Source organism: Lissotriton helveticus, chromosome 2_1 (genome assembly GCF_964261635.1).
Source record: "Lissotriton helveticus chromosome 2_1, aLisHel1.1, whole genome shotgun sequence".
NCBI classification, from domain to species: domain Eukaryota; kingdom Metazoa; phylum Chordata; class Amphibia; order Caudata; family Salamandridae; genus Lissotriton; species Lissotriton helveticus.
Genome location: NC_136059.1, coordinates 878358109 through 878383624, shown reverse-complemented (window position 1 = coordinate 878383624; position 25516 = coordinate 878358109). Strand labels below are relative to the sequence as shown.

At 44.4% G+C, this 25516-nt stretch overlaps 1 protein-coding gene across 1 annotated transcript in view; it reads left to right on the top strand.

Moving 5' to 3' along the window:
• Positions 1–25516, top strand: part of FBN2 (fibrillin 2) — a 1174837-nt gene that overhangs the window by 864600 nt on the left and 284721 nt on the right. Inside the window, exon 19 of the mRNA XM_078675609.1 lies at positions 362–487. Coding sequence (XP_078531735.1) covers positions 362–487 — 126 coding nt within the window. The remainder of the gene's footprint in view (positions 1–361; positions 488–25516) is intronic.

Below are 25516 nucleotides of genomic sequence, written 5' to 3'. Positions count from 1 at the left end.
GTTTTATGTATTGTTTTATGAAGTTTTTACGCTTTGTATTCATGTATTGTTGTCTTTTTATGATTTTGCCATATAAACTGGATAAAGAAATTAAAGAAAGAAAGAACTGGTAAAATGTGAATTGGGGACATTCCCAATAATATTATTATAGAATATTTGTAGAGTACACAGCTACCCGTATAAGGGCTTCCTTGTGCTATTGTATGCGACAATAGTATTATGATGTGATAAAATCAATAGAATCCCAAGGATTTTTGACATTTGATTTTTTTTATATAGACTAATGTGTGATATCTTCCCATTTAAATGTAATACGTGTTTACCTTACATGTCATTAACATACAATATGGATTTTTTTCAGATATTGATGAATGCATGGTTAATAGACTCCTCTGTGACAATGGCTTGTGCCGAAACACACCTGGAAGTTACACTTGCACCTGTCCAAAAGGTTACTTATTCAGAACAGACACTGACACTTGTGAAGGTAAGGGTGTCAAGACCCTGCTTTTCTCAGGTTTTGAGATCAGCGAAGATGGAGTACTAACATGCAGATATTTTATGTCATTTTATATGCCATTTTACAGCTCCCTCTGTAGAGTTTGCACGATAGTTATTTTTCTTTGTAAGTGAGTATACTGACAAATGTTGCATATCCGGCCTGATATTTGAAACTTTTCATCACCATTTTACAAATTGGAGCCCTTCCCATGCATTGTATTGAAACATGCTAAAATCAAACAAAAACGGTGGTTTACTGCTGGGTCTGGTGGCTTAGTGGACTAATTAGTGTAATTATCAAGGACCCCCTGAACAGTAAATCGTTCAATTCCTAGGACAGGGAAAACTGAATGAAGTAAAGAACAATTCCTAGGCAATCTTAAATAATTATCAACACAAATATGCAAGGGAGAGTAAATTAATGAAACCAAGAAAGATAATTTTCTAAAAAAACATTCATTTTAATGATTTATAAAAACAATTCAATGAAAAATTGTGTAACAACACAATACGTAGTGTAAATCAAGCAAACTCATAACATTTCATTTGGTCAAAAATCAAGAAAAAGAATACATATATAAAAAAAACTAGTGGCAAAATGTTTAAATTCTATCGGCGTGCGGTTCGGCATACCCGACGCCTTCTTCAGGAATAGCCACAAATTGCTTTACTGTTTTGAGGTATCAGCACCATTCGAAATCGCTAAATGGTGAATGAGATCCTATTAGATCCAACTTTAAATTTGTTTTGTGATATGTGGGAGTAAAAATGTTGAAGCTCTAATATGGGTAACCTTCTCTCTTCAGAATTGGATCCAACCCTCACAATTTATAAGGTTTCCTTTATCGCATTATCCCTCAATGATAATCGGGGTGTAGGGACAAAATACTGATTTAGGAGATCTTCGCTCTTCAGACTTCGATCCAATTTAAAATATATATATATATATTTTTTAATGCTTTCCAATAAACAAAACCCATCCCTCCTCCTGTTGTTGATCCCATTTATCCGCTGTTTTTCTCTATGATTCAGTTCACTGCTGCCTTCCTCCCTGGGTTGCATATCCAGGTAAGTGCTCCAAGCCAATCTTTTGGCTTCTTTATAGTAGTCATCAAGTTTGGAGCTTTCTAGAGTTTTCAGAGCTCGAAGTATCTTTGGACAGAAGTCTGAAAGAAGTCTTTAGTTTCTCCCCGGGCCCCTTTCGAATCCCCAGAATCCACCACAGCTGTTTGATTCATTTCACTTGCGTGCTCACCAAGATTTCCCGCCGAAGAGCCAGAATCAACAGTTTTTCTGCCAACAGGACATATGAGACAAGTCACCCTTTCTTGCCTCCTTTCGTCGTCTGGACGGCCATGCAGTATGACAGGACCAGAGTTTTTTTTTTTTGTTTATATCTTTTTATTAAGGTTTTATGTTTCAAAGCCCCCAAGGGGGGTGATACATCAAGTAGTTACCAATTATTTCACACATTAAAGGGTTACACAAAATTTACAATTAGAAGTCATCTGCCACATGTGGACGTAACCTCGTCTAGCATCATTGTACCCAAAGGTCCTCTGACGTGTAAGCTGAGGAGCTAAATGTGTCGTAGTAGGACCTTTTATTTCGTATCCGTAGACTTGCGTGCTGACGGGGGTAGTTGTGAATGTTATCCCCGTTTGTGTGTCTATATGAACCTTTAACAAACCAACAGTTACGAACAAAGGAAATGTGTGTCGGTGTTCGAACTACCGACCGGAAACTAAACGTGGAACTGCGGGGAAACCTTTTCCTAGAGCTGTGTGCGGTGCGAAGTGCACGTGGCGGGCTGGCTGGGGCTAATGAGCATGATGGGTGGAGGGTGTTAGGGTCAGTGAGCCAAAGGGGGGGTACGGGGTTGCGGAGGGTCCCCGGGGAAGAGGGGGAGTAGTTTGTCAGGGGTAGCGAGCCACCACTCCAAGAGGGGTCGGTGTCCAGTCTGTCCCGTCTTGTGTGCAGGGGGTTTAGGCTCTGGGAAATTGTCTAGGGGGGCTGTGGTGCCGTGGAGAGACCCGCGTGTGAAGTGGGGTCGGATCTGGTGTGTCTTCCAGGGTCGTCTCTTGTTTAAATTGTATGAGCAACTATACCCATTCCAGGGATATGGGGTGCTTGCTTGTTCCCTTCACTTCCTCGTCCCGTAAAAGATCCTCCTCTGCCGCCCCCCATTTGTTCACTGCTCCTATCCAGGCCACCTCCGGTGGGCCTGAGGGGGCCCTCCAGTGCATGGCGATTGCTCGTTTTGCCAGTAACAGGGGAACGATGCAAACTTCCAGTTCAATTTCTCCGATTTCTTTCTTTTGTATGTCCCTAGGGCGCAGACTTCCCAGGACTCAATTTGTGGTAGGTTAACTAGTGTAAGGAGAGTTTGGTGTATCGCGGTCCAGTAGTGGCATAGGGAGGGGCAATCCCAGAACATGTGCCTAAAGTTTGCTCCCGGCAGGTTACAACCCGGGCATTCCAGGGATATGGGGTGCTTGCTTGTTCCCTTCACTTCCTCGTCCCGTAAAAGATCCTCCTCTGCCGCCCCCCATTTGTTCACTGCTCCTATCCAGGCCACCTCCGGTGGGCCTGAGGGGGCCCTCCAGTGCATGGCGATTGCTCGTTTTGCCAGTAACAGGGGAATGATGCAAACTTCCAGTTCAATTTCTCAGATTTCTTTCTTTTGTATGTCCCTAGGGCGCCGACTTCCCAGGACTCAATTTGCGGTAGGTTAACTAGTGTAAGGAGAGTTTGGTGTATCGTGGTCCAGTAGTGGCATAGGGAAGGGCAATCCCAGAACATGTGCCTAAAGTTTGCTCCCGGCAGGTTACAACCCGGGCAGTTAAATTGTGTATCCGGGTAGTATCGGTGGAGTTTGTCTGGCGTGAGGTAGGCCCGGTGGAGTATATTAAACTGTATATTTTTAAACAGCGCGTTTCTGGACACTTTCTTGGTGTTTTCCAGGGCGCGTTTCCATTCCGCGTCATTGAACACCCTGCCAACATCGTCTTCCCAAGATTGTCGGAAGGTATCCAGGGAGGCGTTAGTCAATTCCCTGATGGCCTTATAGTGCCACGTAACTAGGTGTCTGCCAGCTCCCATACGGAGTATCGTGTGGAGCACCGGATGTGTGGGTGGCTCCCTGTCTCGCAGATTCCATAACGGTCGTGTGTTGTCCAGGAGTTGTCTGTGCGTAAGGAATTGGCCTCGCGGGAGGTCATACCATTCGATCAGTTGCTCGTAGGTGCGCAATTGCCCATCCTGGAACAACGCTTCCACCTCCGTTACATCGTGATCGGTCCAGGTTTGTAAGGTTCTGGTGGTGTAATGGTGTTCCCCGCGAGGGAGACCAACCAACAGTAACAGTGGGGAATAGAGTGGCTTGTCTTTGGATAGTCGATGAATACGCATCATACATTGACGCGTAATGGATACCTGAAGCGGGTGTGTACGGGACGGTTTGGTTTCAGACAGGAGCATTCTCCTGATAACCGGAAGAGGTATCCTACCGGTCTCCGTTATCGTTTCCCTGACATATCGCTCCGCTGTCCAGTGGGACAGCCGCTGAAGTTGCGCGGCCAGGAAGTATGATTCGAAAGATGGAGCTCCCAGGCCTCCCTCTGTGGTGGGCAACTGTAACTTGCAGAGTGCTACTCTGTGCCAGCCATTACCCCAAATGAGTAGGGTATCCAGTGCCTGGAAGAATGACCGGGGCGGGATCACCAGGAGATTGACAAAATGATAAAGCAGTCTGGGTACCATTATCATTTTCGCTAGAGCCACCCGGCCGATGGGTGCCAGGGGTAGACTTTTCCAGAAGGTCACCGTCGATCGCATACCTGCCAGTACCTTGTGGTGATTGCATTCTTACAAGTCTGCCGCGGATTGATAAAGTCGCACTCCCAGGTATCAGGGGGCCGCTCCGCTCCATTGTAAGGTCTGAGTGCCCAGCGTCACAGTGTGTGGAGCCAGGTGGGGGCCAAGCGGGTAGATGGTCGATTTCTCCCAGTTGATCCTAAGACCTAAGATAGCTCCGAAGGCCTGCAGAGTATCCCATATCGAGGTAAGATCCCCTGTCACGTGCCGGACGTAAATCAGCAAATCATCTGCGTACAATGATATGCAGTGCGTCGTACCCGCAATCGAAATCCCCCAGGTCTCTCCCTCCAGCCGTAGCCATGTGGCCAACGGTTCGACTGCTAGTGCAAATAGGAGAGGGGAGAAAGGGCACCTCTGCCTGGTGCCTCTCTCAATCGGGAAGGGAGCAGAAATAAGCTTGCTGATTCTGACCCTAGAGGTGAGTCCCTTGTATAGTAGTCGCATATAAGCCATCAAGACCTGGCCGAAGTTCAGTGTCTGGAGGACCGCAAATAGGTGTGACCACACAATGTGTCAAACGCCTTTTCTAGGTCGAATATCAGGCATGCTGCACGGGGAACCTGTCCTGCACACTGTCCTGGATATGGAAGAGCCTCCTCAGATTATGTGATGTGTTGCACCTGGGCACAAATCCGCACTGATCAGGATGAATTAAGGTGGGTATAATTTGACTATAACGATCGGCTAATATTTTCCCTAGAATTTTACAATCCGTGTTGAGGAGTATGATGGGTCTGTATGAGGATGAGTGCGTGGGGTCTCTGTGGGGTTTTAAAAAGGTCACCAACGTGGATTCACGGAATGACGCGGGCAGGATCCCCGTAGACAGGGCCTCTTCGTATGTAAGCGTGAGATGGGTTACTATCTGGCCGGGAATGTGCTATAGTATTCCAGCGGGAACCCATCCATCCCCGGTGATTTCTTCCGTGCAAGGGACCCGATGGCGTGTCTGATATCCGAGGATGTAATTTTCCTGTCTCTATCTTTCTTGTCTTCTGAGGATATGGTGGGGAGCCTGTGTATGCCCATGAAGTGTTGTGGTGAATCATGTGGCGCTGGCGCTGGGTTACGGTATACGCCTGTGTAATAGGTTCGAAATATGTTCAGGATGTCGAGTTGAGAGAAGTGGAGCCATCCAGTTTCGTATATCAGCTCCGTGATGGGCTGCGAGGGCGTGTCCTGTTTGGCCATCCACGCAAGAATGGCACCCGCCCTATTACCCTCCCTGTGTACCCGGGTTGCATACATGCGGAAGTTATATTTCCGTAGGTCTCGGAGTGTTTCTGCGTGTTCGAGCTTCGCCACCCCCATTTGTTCCGGGGTGACTCCCCCCTGATCTGAGTCTCGGGATAATCCTGCCAGTGCTGTCTCTGACTCATGTAGTGCCTGTTCGAATGTTCTCCGCACCCCCAGCACCTGTTGAATGCAATGCCCCCGTGCGGTGACCTTGTATGTGTCCCATTCTAAACCCCTAGAGGAGGCAGAGCCCGCATTGCGCTGAAAGTGTTCCCTGATGAAGTCCTCGTGTGTTTGACAGAAGGCCTGATCGGTGAGGCACTCCTGGGGTAGCCGCCATGTGGGGACAGGGGGGTGGGGCGGCCGCCAGCGAAGGGTCAACGTATGTGCATCATGATCCGACACTATGCGCCCTAGATAGTCAGTGTGTTGTATTTTCGGTAGGACAGTTGAGGAGCACAGGAATCTGTCGAGTCGCACCCTAAGGTCGTGTGGGATGGAGTGAAAGGAATATAACCTGACCGTCGGGTTCCGTGCTCTCCAGGCATCAGTCAGCGCCCAGTGTTCCACCCATTTGCGGAAATGCTCAGTTTGTTTGTGTGCCGGGGAATGTGGTGGGGAAGGGTGTGACCTGTCTAGGTGTAAGTCTAGAGCACATTTGTAATCTCCTCCTCCCAAGAGCCATGGAATCGAGGTGAAGGCGACCTCTTGTTCTGTCAGGTGCGTCTCCTGTAGGAGGGCCACTTGTGCCTGTTGCTGTTTGATATAGGCATAGATCGAGTAGAGCTTTGTGGCCGTGTGCATACCTCTGACATTTAATGTTACAAATTTGAGGTCCGTATTCGTTAATTTAGGTGCCATAATTCAGTTGTGTCGTGTGTAGGCCTTGTGTGATAACCGTGTCCTCTCCAACCTACCTCCCCCCCAGCCACCCGCTCCCCACCCACCCGGGGTCCGATGCCATGGCGCTATACTCCCACGCCCGCCCGCTTCATAGTGTCTAGGAAAGTAATATCGTATAGGGGGAATAAACCTTAACTCCGGGGAACATTCCTAACTCCGGGTAATACGTCCAAACAGTATAACATGTGAGTTCCTTAGTTCGTTGCTGTGGGGTGGCGGCCGGGCTCCTTCCTTGGAGCTGCCGGCTCCACGCTCAAGATAGATTGGCTGTGGAAGCGGTCCCTCTGGCATCTCGTGTGTGACGGTGCCGTAGTGTACGTTTGGGGCAGTGTGGTAATGCCCCACCGACGTTCGGGGTCCTGCCAACGGACCCATCCCTCCTAACAGTTGTCTGGGCCGCCGAGGTCTTGCAGAGCTGACCAGCGCATGCTGGGCTGTTGTAACAGGTGGCCTCCATGTGCGTGTCCGTGTTGCATCAACAAGTCCGAGGTCTGGGGTGTCACTATCGGGGGCGTCAGGGAGCCCTCACGGGAAGCCCGAGCGTCACTGGTTTCGTCCTCAGAGCTAAACAGGTGAGGTCCTCTGTCCATGTCTGATCCTCCTTCCATCGGGCCGAGCGCGGACACTGCTCGGATCGCTCGTCTGCGCTCCGCTATGATCTGGGTGAGGTCTGGGGAGCCACTCCCCGTCGGAGTAGACCGGGCACTGAGTTGCGTCAGGGTGACTTTGCGGCCCTGTTTCCGCGGTCGTCACTCAGGTGGATTGTTCTGTGAGCCCGACGACACCGGGCGGCGAGGGGCGTGCTGTTCTACCCAGGTGTCTGCTTCTTTTGGGTCTGTAAAGAAGTGCGTGATGCCTTCATGGATGATATTGAGCTTGGCCAGGAACAGGAGGGCATATTGGATGTTCTTTTGCCAGAGTGTTCGTTTTATTGCGGCGCGGGAGTAATCAGGGAACTTGTTTCTCTTCCACTTGTATCCGTCCGTGTGTTCTGGCCGCCGTAGAATTGTGTCCCTATCTCGAAAGTGGAGGAGTTTCAGCAGGAACGGTCGCGCGGGCAGGCCTTGTTTAGGTTTGCGTGCTGGGACTCGATGTGCCCGTTCCACTGAGAAGTAGGGGGTCAGGTCCGCGGCTGGTGTGAAGGTTGCGATCCAGTCCGTGGTGAATTGTATTGGGTCAGTCCCCTCCGCCCCCTCCGGCAGATTCATGACGCAGATATTGCTCCTCTGGGAGCGCCCCTCCAAGTCGCGGTGGTGTTGTTGTACTTGTGGGTTTAGAGTCTGTATCGCCTGTTCATCTTGGGTGACTTTATCCGATAGTTTCCTATCGTCGTCACGGAGAAGGTTAAGATCCGTAGCTAGAGAGTCAAATTTGTGCTCCATCGCCACCCTGGAGTGTTCTATTGCTTCAGGCACTTGGTCCAGCTTTCTGGACATGGGGTCCGTGCTGTCCTGCCCGTCCCGTTGTGCGGTCGGAGTCGGCGCTTGATATGGCATCTTCTGTGGGTCCGCGCCTTGTGTTGTTCCCGCCCATCGTGGGATTTAGGGGTCCCCTGTGGGATATCCCGGAGGCGACGACGGGCATCTTGGTCCGTGGTCACGGTGGTGCAGTAGATCTAGGAGTGACCCCGTCCCGTACCGGCCAGCACCGCACTTGGGAGGGAGGGGCCTCGCGGCGCCGTTGTCACCGGGGATGTAGTCGTCTATGGCTCCGAATGGGCGTCTGGGCCTTGTCCGTTCAGCACGGGGGAGGGGGGGGAACGCCACCACGCCAGCACCTTGATCCTTTGGGTGTCGGAGTTCGTGCTATCGTCTGTTGGCCGGCCCTCGTTAGTGCGCCTCCTCCTCTCACGCGGTCACGGCACGTGCAGAAGCAGCAGGAGGTAGATGGGGGGAACCCCGGTGCTGCAGGCGCGCGGTGACCTGTCCTCTGGGTACTTGTGGTCGGGCAGGCGGGTCAGCAGGATGGCGGGTAGGCCGGGAGCTGTGGCGCGGCAGCAGTGGGTCGGCCCCGGAGTCGCTGCGGGGGTCACCGGTGCCTTCCAGCGCACCATGTCCCCAGCGTCGTGGTGTCCCCCGCCGGGTGCCCCCCAATGTCAGCCCAACTTGTCAGCGGACTTCGTGATGGGGGCTGTGTCGCAGGTGGGGGTCACGCCTGGTCTTTGCAAGGAGGTGGGCAGCCGTTTCCGCGTCCCAAAGCAGGTAACGGTGTTTACTTGCTGGTTGGCAACGCGTGCCCCGCCGCAGCAGTGTCTATCGCGGTCGGGGCTGCGGTGGCAATGGTCCTGCCCGGTGGGGATGGGCCTCACTCGGCAATGTGGTCCGCCTGGGCTCCGCAGGCTCCTCCCCCATCGAGGGTTCAGATTGCGAGCGGCGCCAATTCGCCGTCACAACCACGACCGCCTCCTCACCTTCAGAGCTGTCGTGGGTGCTCCGCTGGGGGTACCCGGCCGCTTGTACTCCGGAATGTGCGGCACTCGGATACCATCGCTCTACCGGGCAGCCGTCATCATGCCAGGCCGCGCACGGGGAGTGACAGCGGGACGCCGCGGATGCCTCAGGGACCCCGTCTAAGGGTCACGGACAGTTCTGGGCTGCCACAAGAGGTTCCGTCGATCAATTCTGCCCCCCTAGCCCCGGCAGCAGGTGAGGGCGTCTCGTGGGCTGCATTTGAGGTGGCCGGCAGCTGGAGCTCTAAGAAGATCGGTCAGCCATCTTAGGCGGCTTAGCCACGCCCCCATGACAGGACCAGAGGATGTGTGTTTGGACAAAATATAATTTTAAGAATAAAGGGAGAAAGAAAGTTCAGAAATTAAATATTGTGACACACAAATTTCACAAATATCTTTAACAAGAATATCGTTTTGTGAGGTAAGTAATATTGTTGTAAAAATATTGATATTTTAATATAATTTTCACTAATATAGTGATAAAAAAGATAGTTTTTAATTATTTAAGTGTGTTTTAGTTGATATATTAAGTAGACCTTTTTAAAATCACTTTTGGCTGTTCCGTGCAGCACCTCCACTTATATATGCCATTCTGAATTAGGGTCGCCCTATATCTTGGAAGTAATAAAAGTTCAACCTGTCCTTTTGTGACATAGGATCTGGACTTCCACAAACACTTCTCTTAATCACGACATCATAAAAGACAGCCTTATGGTAGAGAGGGTACTGGATATCCCATGGCTAAAATACATTAAAAACTTTATGAACAATCTCGGGCACTCTAAATATCAGAACAATTCAGATTCTATAATTTCCATCACCAGAATCTTTTTTTTAAAAGAAACTGCATGACGCATTTGGAGACAAATAGATTCACAGTCAAGGCCTTGAGACCATCGGTACAGTCTTAAAAACTACATTAAGCGGCTTTGATAGACTTGTTCTGACTTGCTTTAGATTTGGAAAATTTCATCTCTTAAGTTTCCCAGAAATAAATGATTGGTCTAAAACGTGTAATTGCCCATGTGACGGCCTGTCCTTCCAATCAACAATACATGAGGTGTTATTTTGTAAATTTTATGAAATGCAAAGAAGGAGATGGATTTTAGCAACTTTATGGGTATTGGATTTGAGACGAGGCCGTCCAGCATTGTTATTACTGCAATTTTTAGAAAACAATTTTTTACAACCTCAATTCGTCTTCTTTTGAAGAGTAATTTCATGTAGAAAATCTATTAGGATATTAAATTCCAGAAGGTATCTAAATGAAACTGTTGTAAGATTCTTTTTTAAATATGTTTGTTTTTATCGAACATTTTGTAAACAAAGCTATTTTTTAGTTAGTTTAGGATTATGAAATTATATGTGTCTTCTCTATGCTTTTATGATTATTCTGCAAAATAATCGAATAAAGCCTTTTATTGATTAATCAATTGAAGTATATGTGTTACTATTATTTATAAAAAATGTATTAATTATTTTGAATGTATAGCTTGTAATTTTAAGTGATTTAAAATGTGTATGAATTTTTAAAACTAATTTATAGTGTCATAGTTGGTTGTTAGGTTTGTAGGGGGATAGGGTGGGAAGTTAATTAGGGTTAAAATAATGAAGAATTATTTGAATTTTTTTTTGTTATGTGTCATTTGTGGGCTGTTAGGTTTGTAGGGGTATTAGTTGGGAACTTAAGTAAGTAATAATTAACAATTATTTACGATATAAATAATTAATTGAGTTTTAATTCTGGAAAATATGGAATACTGATTTATTTTACTTATATTTTCGTTGTGGGGTACTCGGTTAGCAGAGGCATAGGGTGGGAAGTTAATTATTATTTGTAAATTAATTAGTTAATTGAATTTTAAGCATGTAATTTGTGGAATACTTATTTAATTTCTTTTTGTTTTAGTTGGAGGATGCTAGGTTTACAGAGGTCTGGGGTAGGACGTTAATTAAGTAATAATTAATTAACAATTCATTATTATTTTCTTTTTTTATTGCAATCCATATAACAAACATTTTTGTATCCATAAATACATCCATAAAAATTCATTAAATATGATGATAATAATACAGAATTGTTAATTAGCACGAATTTACCAAGAGAGAATACATCTACAAATCCAGAAAGATAAGCAACATAAACATTTAAGCCATTACACGAAAGACAAAGAGCACAGTATCCACTACCGATCATTAATATAAACTGAACAATGGATTGAACCTTGGGTACCAAAACATATACCTAAAAATCAGCGAGTATGTAGAGCATAATAAATCTTCCTATATTCAATAATGTAACTGACTCACAGAAAACCCCTGTAAAATGTTACATAATACGTTGAGATCCTAGAGTTGCCCGGCCTAGATATTAGGGATAGTGGAAGTGCCTCCTAAAAAATACATTGAATTTAGAGATCTTAATCAAAATAGGCTGCCGAGATTCTATCAAACTTCTTAAGTCCCCCAATTCGTAATGCATAGGCTCGCTGACTTTTTTTGACTAGCTTAACTTTTCGGACCCATTCATGAATAGATGGTATAAGATCTGATCGCCATCTTTGAAGCAGAAGTGATCTAGCTACAGCCATTGCAATGTACAATAGTTTAACAAGCTTATCTGGAAAAAGAAGGTCTGGGTCAAAGCCAAGTATTATTAGCCAGATACTCAATCCTATTAAAATACCCAGATGAAAGAAAATATCCTTCCGGAACCTCTGGATCAAGGGGCATTGTAATATAATGTGTGCCCAATTGGCCGAAGGATGGTTAAGGCAGCGGAAGCACTGCGCTGATTGGTTGGTATAAATTTTGGATAAAAAAAGAGGAGTTCTATAAAGTTGCAATTTTCTAAAAAACAACATCCTTCGCTAATTAGCTCCCCTCATCGGACACAAATTAAGATTGTTAACTGCTGACCACATACTTGCTGAAATTTCCAACCCCTCATGCTTAGCCCATTTCTTAATGGCCTTCTGCTCCAAATCGATACCCTTGGTTGAAGCTAAACACTTTTTCCATTCCCCAGGTTTCTTAAATGCAGTATCATCTAATAATGTATATACTACATGTTTCCGTTCACATATCTGGGCCAAATCAAGTTTGCTGAGGAATTTACTAAAAATATTGTATGACCCAAGAAGAAGGAAGTCATTGACGAATAAATGAGACATTTCAGCTATGCTCAGCCAACTATCATTCCTAAAAAAATCTGAGATTTTTCAGAATTTAGCAATGGCCCATTTTTGTGTTAGTACTGAAGATTCTCTAATCCCAGATAATAGGATTGGGCTGGATAACTGGGTTGAAGAGTTGATTGTGTGATGGAATATCTTCTATACAGAGCCTGCCGCTTATGGAAAAACCACTGTAAACACTTATATCATACTAATTTATGTGATTTAACAATTGTTAATGGGCAGTGGATCTGATTTTCCTTGCAAATAAAATTCATAAAATAGATAATGAAAAGATTTGATTGTTGTTCCGGCCTAAATCTGGAAATATATTGTGCAAAATTTGCAAAGTAATAATCCCTGAGATTCAGGAGAGCTATTCCTCCATGTTCCAGCTCTTCGTATGAATTGCTAAGTGAATTAGAGGGCCCTTCTTTGCCCTAAGGAAGTTGTAAACATACACTCTATTTTGATAAAAAATGTAGCTTATTAAAATACAAGGAATCGCCGAGAAGAGGAAGTTGAACAGTGGAAGGACAGGCATTTTAAAAAATGCAACCCTACCCAAGATTGTTAATGGACGAGAGCTCCATTGAAGGAATAGGTCCTGATCTTTTCGTAGAAGTGGGACAAAATTCAAGGCGTATAAATCGGTTATTTGTTCAGAAAAATAAATACCCAGATACCTCTTACGGTTTAGTGTTTGAGCAGGAAAGAATATCAGGGTGTAAATTAATACAAGCTCCGCCACACTGTATAATTTTTGTTTTTTAAAATGTATTTTATATCCACCTAATGCCTCAAATTCCTCAAAGACCTTAAAAGTTTTTCCTTGGACCTCCTTCTCAGGCTTTATAATAAGCATGATACCATTGGTGAATAATTTCAATTTCGCCATGGTTGGAAGTGGGGGGCAGATATCAATACTAGTCCTAATTGCAATCGCTAATGGCTCGATAAAAAAGGCGAAATATACCAGCGACAGAGGGCACCCTTGTCTAGTCCCCCGCTTAACCTTAACCTGGCCAACTTCCGAGGTGTTCATAATTACGTTGGCTTCAGCGTTAAGGTATGAATTCTGAACCAAAATTTGGCAGAATAAAAAAAAGGGTCTCCCAGACGACTAGATCAAATGCCTTCTCAGCATCTAAAAGGTGGACTAGAGTCGGTATCCTCTGAGTCTCAAAATAGTCCAATGCTTCTGTTAAATGGTGTGTATTTGTGCCGAGCTGCCTGCCAGCGATAAACCCATTTTGGTCAGGGTGAATCGAATGTGGGGCGTTTTGGTTAAAATGATTAGCTAAAAGTTTGGTGATTATTTTATAGTCAGAATTCAATATCGTGATGGGGCGGTAAGAATTAGGGTCTTCACTATCCTTGCCCTTTTTTTTTAAAAACTGACTATGTTCCCATTTCTGAATAACACTGGTATAGCCCCACTAAAATTGAATTAGCTAATAATAAAAAATAATCCAAAATGGCACTACGAAACTCTTTAAAAAATTCTGTCAGGAGGCCATTCGGTCCACAGTCTTTTCCGCTCTGAAGGTTTTTATGACCCCCTTCCAGCTCGTCTTTTGTGAAAGGCCTTGCCATAGTCATTATCTCGATATCCGAGAGTGCTGGTAATTCATTTCTCTGAAGGAATCCTCTCAGGGATGTGATATCAACAAACTGTTGTAGGCCATATATAGACCTATAATGTTGTACAATTAAATCACCTATTTCTACCGGGTCATCAGTACGGGAAGCAGCAGTTGAGGGACATTTTAATGCATTTATCTGGTTAGTAGCAGCCTGCTCCCTTGCCTGCCAGGCAAGAAACCTACCAGTATAATTACTTTCTTCATAAATTTTTTGTCTATGATGCTGGTAGAAGGATTCACTCCTAAAATATCTTTAGCTAAGATCCCGTTTAACCTGATAAAGCTGCCACTGGTTACAAACTGGGGGCTGCTAAGAAATGCGTCTAGAGACCTTTGTACTGTCTGCTCTAGGGATCGCTTTTCTTCCTTGACTTTCCTGAGATTTTCAGCATCTTGTCCAATGGCCAGCCCTCGAATAAAGGCCTTGAGTGAGTCCCAAATCCCATTTAAAAGTGCAGAGTCATGGTTTCGCATAAGGAATTCCCTAATCTCGGTTTCAATAAAAAGCACCCAATTCTCTTCTAATAGATAGTGCCTGTTTAGCATCCATCTTTTAAGGGTCCTATTATAATCCCCTAACTGTAACTCAAGAATCAGCATTGCATGGTCTGAGAATCCATTCTAAAGGAACCTCTGCTGGCTGAAACTCAGTCTCCTAGAGATAAGAAAGAAACTGATGCGTGATGAGGTATGAAATCTGCCTGACAAACTAGAATAGGCGATCTTAGTTGGAAATGCCACCCTTCAAGGATCCAATATGTCTAGAGTTGCACCATAGTTTTATATAAGTCTTAAAGTTTTAGGTTTCAGCTGTTTTTTGGACAGAACAGAGGAGTCGATTTTAGGATTCATAAAAAAATTTAAATCCCCCCTAGGATCAGCTCGCCAGGCACTTGAATTAGGGATTGAAAAGTTTCCTCATACGGGGTTGGATTGTCCTCGACTGGGCCATATATGCTGGCAAAAGTTGTAAGTCTATGGCCTACATTACAGGTGACCCAGCACCATTGTCCTCTCTGATCATTTGCAAAATTGACAACTTCCGCCTGAAGTCTTTTACTCAAGAATATCGCTGTGCCCCGATGGGATACTGAGGATGAGGAAACTCCCTATAGGCTGCCCAGGACCTAAACATAGAAAAGTCTTATAATTACGCTGCCTGTATATGGGTTTCTTGTAATAGAATAATCGCTGGATTTTATGTCTTGATCCACGCCTCAATTGCCCTCATTTTCTTTTTGTTATTAAGACCATTAACGTTGAAAGAAACCACTTTCAAAATCTACTTTCTAGCCATTAATAATAGAGAAGATAATTGCCCACCCAAACAGCATTAAATTGCGGACTGACAGAGTTTGAGTCTGTTGACATAAAATGGATGTATTTGTGTATGAGTTTGAAAAAATAGACTTCGTTTTTCCCCTATGCTCCCTTTTCCACCCTTGTGACCCCACCCACCCCTAGCAGCCACTATGAACAGAACGCCGTCTCTGCTCACATCTGACATGCTTAACCCCTCCCCCTTAACTGGCACTATGACTTGGTACCTAATGCCCCCGGCCTCACAACCCCCCCCCCTTCCTTAAAAAAGAATTCAGTTTCTAAAGAACAAACAAACAAAGAAAAAAAGAGGCAAGAAAAAATTAAAGACACAGAGCAAATCAAGAAACAGGCAAATACAAAGGAGGTATTCAGCCTATTTAGCCTATCACGAGTGTCTATAGATAGATAGCTTACAGCAACACAGAGCAACGGAACAACATAGCGGCAAAGTAAAGGGATCGGACATGGACAAAATATATAACCTCTAGTCTAAAGACTACCCTTCAGTGTTGAATTGCATCGAGCCATATCAACCCAACAATGTCTGCAGGTCAGTAAAGTCCGAATTTGTTGCACTAATTTCCCCATCTTCGAAGACACCACAGGCCAAGGAATCTGCTCCGCTTTCCCTATCACCCCGCAAGAAAATGTTTAAAGATAAGTAGATAAATGGCGCCACCTTAACCAATACCACTAGACAAACGAAACCAAAAAAGCAATAAGAGACAAATCTGCCTAAGAGAGATATGCAAGAAACAAGTCAATCCAGACCAGCAAATGCAAAACATATAAAAAACATTTGAAAGCTAACTGAAATGCCTAATATTAACTTAAAATCATATCTTGAGACTGAAAAAAAGTGTAGGCACTTAGGAATTTCTTATAGAGATTTGTTGCAATAATTCCTGTGCTTCTGAAACATCACAAAACACGTGTAATCTTCCTTTGACTAGCACTTTTAGCTTGCTGTGTTGGGCAATAATAGCCTGTGCCCCCTATTTCTTAAATAGCTGTAAAATTGTTAAGAATTCCTTCTGCCTTTTGGCTGCCGAAGCCGACATGTCAGGGAAGATGCGGCAAAGTGGAACTTCTGTCGAGGTAAACTGTCGCTGTTTAATTGCCTTGGTTAGGATTTGTTCCTTAACCCTATAATCCCCTAAATTGACCAACATAGTTTGTGGGAACTTTGAATTTGGAGGGAGTTGGCAGGTACCCTGTGTGCTTGCATAAGAGTGAGATCGCCATTAAACTCTGGGAGGACTGTTTTTTGATAAATGAGTCTACCCAATGTAGAGTCTGCTGCCCCACAAGGCCTTCCGGAATACCTAGGCTCCGGATATTGGAGCGCAAGGAATGATTTTCTAATTCCTCAATTTTATGTTCCAGTGTTGTCTTCTGGCTCTGAAAAGTTGCTACTCATAGTTAAGACTTGGTCCTCCAGCTGCAAAATTCTCGTTTCGGCTTCGAGAAGCCGTGCCGATACCTGGGCCATGCTTTCCTCTACTTTGGATAGATGGAGATGTATTGCGGTTATCTCAGCAGATTGAGAGGCTTTTAGCTCTCGTATCTCATCCAAGATCAGATTAAGGAGACTCTTGGCGTCCAATTGCATAGAAAAGGATCTATTTTCCTGTATGAGGTTGTCTTGGGATACTTCTGATGTATCTTCGGGCTGTGTATGGTGCGTAGAGAGCATGGATTCTGCCGAGGCAGACAAGGCAAATCCCGCAGGAGCAGAGAGATCTGAACAAGAACTTCCTCCAGAAGAAGATGTAGGCTCAACTGGAATAGACAAAGTAGGGATCACAGGAGTGGGTGGATCCGATGACGGTAAGGAACCCCCCTCGAGAGCAGAAGAAGGTGGGGAAGATTGACCACAATCTAAAGGATCTTTCAGACTCCCACCTGTGTCCAGAGCCGTAGGGTTGTCTATAGAATTCTTTATAGAATTGTTGATTGGGGGGGCTCATTCCCTGTCGCTACCTGCTCCCCCCGATGGTAAGCCGTGCATAACCTTGAAGAACAAAGGATATTTTTTAAGATCCTTAGATGCTCCAACTAAGCCAGGTAGTGTTGGTGCCTTAACTTTAGTTGAGTCTGATAACATGGATATCCCTACAATAGAACAAGGGCTGATACTTGAGTCCAAAGCTGTAGAGGATCCCCCTTTATCAACTTGATTGGTTGCCTCTAGGCTTGCCATTTCGCCGTTTTCAGTGTTTACATTGAGATCCTTCCTGGGGGCCTCCGCACAATTTTCACGAGCAGCAGCTTTACCAACTCTTTTTTTCACCCTCTGGCCTAGGCTTGGGGAATCCGTGTGGACTGTTGTTGTGCTTTTAGCTCCTTTTGCAAGATTTAGCATAATGTGGTTGTAGCATAAATTACTTATCCGAATAGTCAAAAAGTAGCTGCCTGAGACCCCCCCAGCGACCCTCAGCCAAGCAGCATAGGTGGACTCCCGTGCACTGGTGGGTAAGGATGATACATGCACTTACCCCTTCTTGGCGAGAAACCTGGTGGATCAAACAGCAAGGAATTGAAGAAGTCCAGAAGCAGGAGCAGAAACCTGAAAGGACTACAACCAGACACCAGACACCAAGAACAGCTGTAAGCCGGTATATTTAAACGCCTGTGATCCTGTGAGCTGTGAACCAGCTCGGGAGCCAACTTGGGGGCCAGCTCGGTACGATACACAGCTGGAAAATGTGGCAGTGAATGCAAACGCACACAGGAAACCCTCACCTCTCAGCACAGCTTCTCAGCACAACCTTGCTTCCGAGCTGTTTACCCACTCCTGCTCTCACCGATATTCACGGAGTTTCAGGAGCCTTCAGCGATTAGCGTTCCGCATTTGAAACAGTTGGGATCCGTGTCTGATGTCTGTTTCAGCCCTGCATCAGCTGCGAAGAAGGAAGCGGGAGTGGTTACTTCGCAATCAGCCGGCCGTCAGCATTTCCCTCCTTCTAACAATTCCTTATTAATTGTCACTTATTATTCAATTTATTTTAAATATATAAGTTAGTAATTAGTTATTATTTTAGTTATATTTTAGGTATGGGCTGCTTGGCTTGTAGGGACAGATAGTGGGAAGTCAATTAATCAATAACTGACTAACAATTATTTATTCATTGATAATTTATTTTTTATTGGATAATAATTATGTACATTGAATACTTGTTTTTCGTTTTTTAATATATAAAAGCATATATATATACTTATGTAAATTTATATGTTTTTATTACAAGTTTAATATTTCTCTACATTCATCGAGTAACCCACATATTTAACATGTTTAAAGTGAAGTATTTTCCATATTCTTGCTTAGACTGCAGTAAGAATAGTAAAATTAACCTCTTTGCAGTTCAACACTTTCCCTACTGTTTTATAGCACAAAATGGTCCAGCACACTAATTATGAATGTATTCCAAAATTTCAACAACAATAACAATTTCTTTGAACTCGATGAAAACAGCAATTCAGTAGAGTTGTTTGCAGTTAATTCTTTATTTCTTTATTTTTCTTCAGATAAAAAACTGTAGCAGTAGTCCACTGTTGCACTGTTCGGAGTGGGAATAGGAAATTACAACAGTCCGAAATCCAATCCTTTCCCTACTGTTGCACAGACTGGAGTGGGAATAGTAAATTTTCCCCTTCAAAGTCCAACTATTTCCCTACTGTTGCACTGACTGGAGTGGGAATAGTTAATTTCACAACACACTATAAAGAGGGGGGGACAGGGTGCTGATTGGAAAAGAACAGGTCCAGTACAGATGCTCCCAAAGACTGCCTTGGTACTCTCTGAGGGGTAGCTGTTCCTAAAGAGGAGAGGATAAAATAGAAGAAAAAACTAAAGACAGCCTGCTTTAGTTGAAGAGGAGTATGTGGGTGATCTCTCTATGAAGTTGGGTTAGAATGAAGGTGGGGGAATTCCTCCTTTATGAATGAGTGCTCTCACACACCCTTGCGAGTGTCATGCGTCATTAGCGGGCATTGCGCCACGTGGGAGTGGCGCTGCTCACCTCCACGGGCCCCGCAAGAGGGCTCTTTAATGGAAATCTTTTGAGGAGACGCCGCAGTTGTGCATGAGGGTGTGTGGGTCTAGGAATGTGAGCGAGTGAATTAAAATTACCTTCACGTTGCCCAGAAACTAGTTTTATACGGGGGCCTGGAAGATAAGGTTAAAAGACAGGGGATACGGAGCACCTCCTTAAAACAAATGTAGAGGAGGGATGGATGAGTGTCTTCCTGCTGCTCTAAAATCCGTGAAAATAAGTGAGAAAAGTGAGAATTTAGGTCAAAATGTTTTGCGCTTCATGACTGTGAGGTGAAAACAAATGAGAATAAAATTAGGAATCAGGGAGGAGACACCCTATATTCCTACTGTACCTAAAGTCATGCGTCGATGCGTCTAAGGCGCTAATTGGAACGTCTGATTCGAGTTCCATTACCCACCCCTGCCTATTAGGGATGGTGGGCCCCACTGGCAACCCCTGTGGTAATGAGGATAAATATATTCAAACTCCTCAAAGACGCCCATTACCTGCCCCACCGCTAGTTAATTTCACCCTTCCGAAATCCAATGATTTAACTACTGTTACCCTGTTTGGAGTGAGAATAGTAAATTTCACCCCTCCAAATCCAACGCTTTCTCTATTGTTGCATAGTTTGGAGTGGGAATAGGCACATTTTACCTGTGAAGCCTGACACTTTCCCTATTCTTGCTCTGTTTGAAGTGGGGATAGTACATTTTACCCCTCTGAAATCCAACATTTTCCCTACTTTTGTGTTGCATGGAGTGGGAATAGGAAATGTAAACCTTCGAAATCCAACACTGTGCCTACTGTTGTGTAGACTGGCGAGGGAACAGTACATTTGCCCCCTCCAAAGTCCAGCACTTTTCTTACTTTTGCACTGACTGGAATAGGAATAGTAAATCTAGTCGAAGTCCAACACTTTACCTGTTATTGTGGTGACTTAAGTAGGAATAGTAAATCAAACCCTTCCAAAGTCCAACACTTTCTCTACCTTTACATAAACTAGAGTGGGAATAGTATATTTAATATTTTAAGACTCCAAAAGTTTTCATAATATTAGTAAATAGATTTTAGAGCATTTAATGTTTTATTTTATATATTATTATTTTTATTTCTAATTTTTTTAAATGATTATAGTATTTTTTGTAAGTTTGAATTTTTAGATGCTTTAATTTTTGACATTTTATTTATTGTCTACATTGTTTATATTTGATGTGGTTTTATTTCGCGATCACCAGTAGGTAAGTATAGATAGGTCTTCTTCTCCATAGACAGAGCATTTCTTTCTTTGCTAATAATTTTGGCTCTATTTGACAAAGCTTCACAAAACTTTCTCTCAAAAAATTCATCCACCTCAGCTCCTTTCTGGAAAGTTTCAGAGTGATCCATTAAGCTGGGCCTTAGAAAAAAAGGGGGGTCCCAGGTCGTAAAATCTCTATGCATTTTCTGCAGACATCTTTAAGGCAGCTTATAGCAAAAACTGCTGACAGAAATTACACCAAATTCAGAAGGAAGCTAGATCATGATCTGCAGATTGCTTAGTTTGCAATTTGGTGTAAATCCGTTCAGTCGTTTTGAGATAGTAAGGGTAAAAAATATTTTTATATTTTGGCAGTTCAGTTTGCGAGAGTCCCACCAGCATCACACGAGAGCGCAAAATCAAAAATGGAGCCCTGTGATTGGTCGAGAGGCCTGTTTTATTTGTGAGCCTTCATACTCTCACAAGAGAAAAAGGCTCCTGTGAGTCCCACGAGAGCGAGCGCTCTGATTGCCTAACTGTTGGAATGTTAGAAATGAAATGGCCGCCATTGCTGTTTACTGTGATAAATTGAAGGTGTTGTGAAAATGAAGTAAAATAAAACTACTTAAGAGGCAACAGAAAGTCATGCTGTACCCCTAGATATAGAGAGGAGGTGTCTAAGGGATAACTACAGTGAAGAAAATAAATGTATATTGTTTTTAAATAATTTTTATGATCTCGTGGTATCGTAAATAGTGAAAAGTAGTAGATGAATTAATAATACACTGTACTAGTAGGAATGCATATTGTTGTCCTTGTTCTTTAGAAGAAGTGGTTAAGAGATAAATTCTGTGATGAGTATATAGTTAATTCTCATTTTCAAAATATTTTATGATCTCTCAAGACTAGCAGGATTGTGAAAAGTTGAAAGGAGTAGGTGATCTTTGAATGTACTGTAGTATGCATACTTGCTACTGTGGGAAGGATTATTACTGGAGATGGTGTTCATCAGAGTGTACTATTTATGCCCATCGGCTTGGTAAGAGTTTTGAGTAAAGTTAAGGTTAAGGTTCTTCCCACAGTCTATTATGCACACCCATTATCAAAGAGAGGGGTCTCGACGGAGAGGCCAGTCTCTCTCCATACAACCTACAATTCACACCCATCATCTGAGAGAGAGGTCTCACATGAGAGTCCAGCCTATCCACACAACCTGGTATGCACACCCATCATCTGAAAGAGAGGTCTCAAAGGGGAGGCCAGTCTAAACACACACACTACTAGGCACACCTGTCATTTTGGAGAGGGGTCTCAAAGGCGAGACCAGTTACTTCCCATACACCCTTCTATGCACACCCGTCATCTTAGAAAGAGGTGTGAAAGAAGAGGCCAGTCCATCGGCATAGCGTACTATGCACAGCCGTCATTTAAGAGAGAGCTATGAAAGGAGAGGACAGTCCCTCTCCACTCACTATTAGGCACATTCTCATTTGAGAGATATGTCTCAAAAGAGAGGCCAGTCCATCCACACACCCTGCCACACACACATGTCATCTGAGAGAAGGGGTCTGAAGGGAGAGACCAGTCCCTCCCGTGCCCTACTTCGCACACCAAAATAAAGAAAGAGGTCTCACCAGAGAGGCCAGTCCCTTCCCAAACCCTACTACACACACTCGTCCTGTGAAGAGGGGTCAAAAAGGAGAAACCAGTCCTTTCCCACACCCATCATCTGAGAGAGGGGTCTGAAAGGAGAGGTCAGTCCCTCCCTGCACACTACTGCGCACACCCACCATCTAAGACAGGGTCTGAAAGGAGAAGCAAATCCCTCCCCACTCACTACTACACACACTTGTCATTTGAGAGAGAGGTGTGAAAGGAAAGGCCAGTCCCTTCCCACTTACTACTACTCACATCTGTAATTTGAGAGAGACCCTTGCTTCTAGTCAGGGTATGGGAGTTATGTCCTTAGACAACCCCTGCTCACCCCTTTTGTAGCTTGGCACAAGCTTATAAGCTTATGTCAGAGGTAATGTGTAAAGCTTTTGTGCACACATACCGTTAACACTGTGAAATCACTACAAATGGACACCACACCAGTTTAGAAAAAATGGGAAATCTTTATCTAAACAAAACAAGACCAAAACAATAAAAATCCACCATACATGTATCAAGATATCATAAAAAATAGGTCATTCACACAAGTAAAGCTTGTAGCAACAAATAGCTCCACTAGGGGCTATTACGATATCGTGACAGATGAAAAATCCCAAACTACTGCACCAACCGTGAAGTGCTCAGTGTCGTACCTGGAGTCACACGGACCCCAAAGAACAATACCTTGGTAAACGACGAAAACAAAGATGGTGCACAGCGTTGAGAGGTGATGCTTCATTGGTGCCGGGTGGCGTCGGCTCCTTACGACCTCAGGGGTGGTGACGTATAGGTTCCTTACAACCGCAGGGGAGGTGAGGCATTGGTCCTGGTGAGGCGTCTGTTTTTTTATGTTGCCAAGGAGGTGAGGCATCGGTTCTTTACCGTTGCTAGGGAGGTGATGTTTTGATGGCGGTGGGTCCTTATGACGGTGTGGTCTTGATGGGTTCGGGAGGCCATCCACGTCACAAATTGTTTCTGCGATGATGAAGCACTGGTGTTGGTGGGGTCAGGGTCGATTGCCTGAGTTGGGGCGGTGCGTAGTGAGCATCACGAGTGGTGGCCTTGGTTCCAGTGCAGGCAGCGGCATTGTGACGGTGTTAGAGTCAATACGATGCAGCGTCTGGGCTGCGGTGCAAGTCAGGGCGGTGCATCGTGCACTTCACGAGCAGTACCCATGGCTTCGTTTCAGGGCGCAGCATCGCTCGCCGGCTTCAGTGTTGCTTTGTCGCTCTGTTATTATAAAACAGGGGGTAACCCAATTGTAGTCAAAGGACCTGGGTATCAAGTGTTATAGTCGACAGTTGGTCCTAGACATAAATTCAACATGCAATACAGCTCATACAATACTATATTTTGCCTAGACATAAATTCAACATGCAACACAGTTCATACAATACTATATAGTATTGTATGAACTGTGTTGCATGTTGAATTTATGTCTAGGACCAACTGTTGTCGCTCTGTGGCAGCTGAAACCGCAATTCCAGGTGCAGGTGGAAAGAGTGAAGTCTTTCTGTCCCTGAGACTTCAGAACAGGAGGCAAGTGCTACACCAAGCCCTTGGAGATCTTCCTCAAGCAGGATACACAGCATAGTTCAATCTTTGTCCTCTTCTTGGAAGAAGCAGCTACTGTACGCCAACCCGGCAAGGCATCCACACAGCAATGGGGCAGTACTTCTCCTTCTGTTTTCCCAGCACAGGAGACAGAGCCATTCAGGTGCAAGGAAATCTCTTCCCATTACTCTAAATGCAGCCCAGGTCTATTGAGCTCAGCTCTGAGTTATCCAGGGAAGGCAGGACACACATCAACCCCCCAGTGGCGATCTACAGTAAATGCACATCCCAAGCTAGACAGTTAATGCACACACCCTCAGAGGCACATAGGATGGCTAAGCAAGAAAATGCCCATTTTCTAAAAGTCCTGAACACAAACAGGATCTACCTGTCATTTTTTAACCCACTTCTTTTTGGAATCAAGGACAAGAATATTGATTAATCTAGGCTGTAAATTTAATCACATATCTTCCATTAACATTTCAACACTTCCGATAGATTTTCAACATGTCATGAAAAGGGAATACTTAAACATTTTCCAAATACATAATTTAACCCACAGCCCTAGACAAGGCTGACCGGAACTGAACCACGACACAAATAAAAAAATCAATATAAATGAAACTCCAAACCTGAATGTGCTTTAAAGGAAGATATTAGCGCATTAAAAATGCCAGTCAATACATTTTGACATTGAACAGACGTAACCATCACTGTCATTCTCTATAATGTGAACCTCTATTTACTAACGTCTTGGGCGTTCCAAAGCTGATCGGTTATAGTGGCATCGGTGAAAGTTCATTGAGATTGCCCACTGGCCAGATGGTACAATTCAAAGGCACTCCCCAAGGGTATCAGTTGATTAGTATTGAACCTGTTGTGGTTTTAGGGTTCTCCTCAGGACCCTGTCTGGCTGGGATCTGTGGGATAGCAATATATACAATATATTAGATGATGAACTACTCACTCCTCTTAATTAAGAACTCCTCAAGCCTCACAGCATCACTTGACCAAGTACCTGGTAACTCCTTAACTAGTGTGCTGTTGTGAAATTAATGTAATTGCCCTTCAGGTGCACAACTTCAAGGTTCATTTGACTGCTACTCAGCCCATGTAGAAATAGAACTATTTTTGCTATAAAGCTTGCTGGACAATTGTTTTAGTTGGACAAAATGATTTCTGTTCGCCTCACATTTTGCACACTTGTTGACAGTGAAGTTTACTAAAAAAATGTACTTCAACAAGAAAATTTCAATGATGTCTAAAATTTTGGGCACAGTCATTTGTCTCAAGTAAATTTTAAATGTCATGTACTCCGGAACTTGAATGCATCCAGTAGCACAATTAACAGGAATAAAACTTTTCACTCTGCTCTTTTTAAATAGAGTTCTGAATTTGAATCCTTCCATACTGGATGGACGCACTGGAGGTGAAACTTTGTGGCTGTGTGTGCATGGAATCACTGTTCCCTCTAAGGTGTGTGCACGCACCTATGAGCGGGCAGTGATGTGTGTGAAGCATGCACACACAGTACCCTTTGTGAGGACCGTTCACGCCACCACTTTTAATATTTGAGCGGTGCGAAAAACAGTAATTTCCTCCAGGGGTAGGGTGAGGTAGAGACCACTGTGGAAGAGAACGCGAGTAGCAGGTAAGTTCAGCAGCAAGTGTCTCCTGCACGTGCTGCATTTCTTTTGTTAAAAGGGCACGGCTTGGGGCAGATTGTGTGCTTTTTAAAAAAGTATTCATGTTAATCACAGCTCCTGTCATGCATTGCAATTAACATGAATACTTTCACAAAGGCACGTATTCTTCCCCGCAGCTGTGCCATTTTAACAAAAGAAATGCAGCAAGTGTTCAAGCACTATGTGTGCTTTCAGGTGATTCTGAAATCATATGCTGTGCTTGTAGACTTGCTG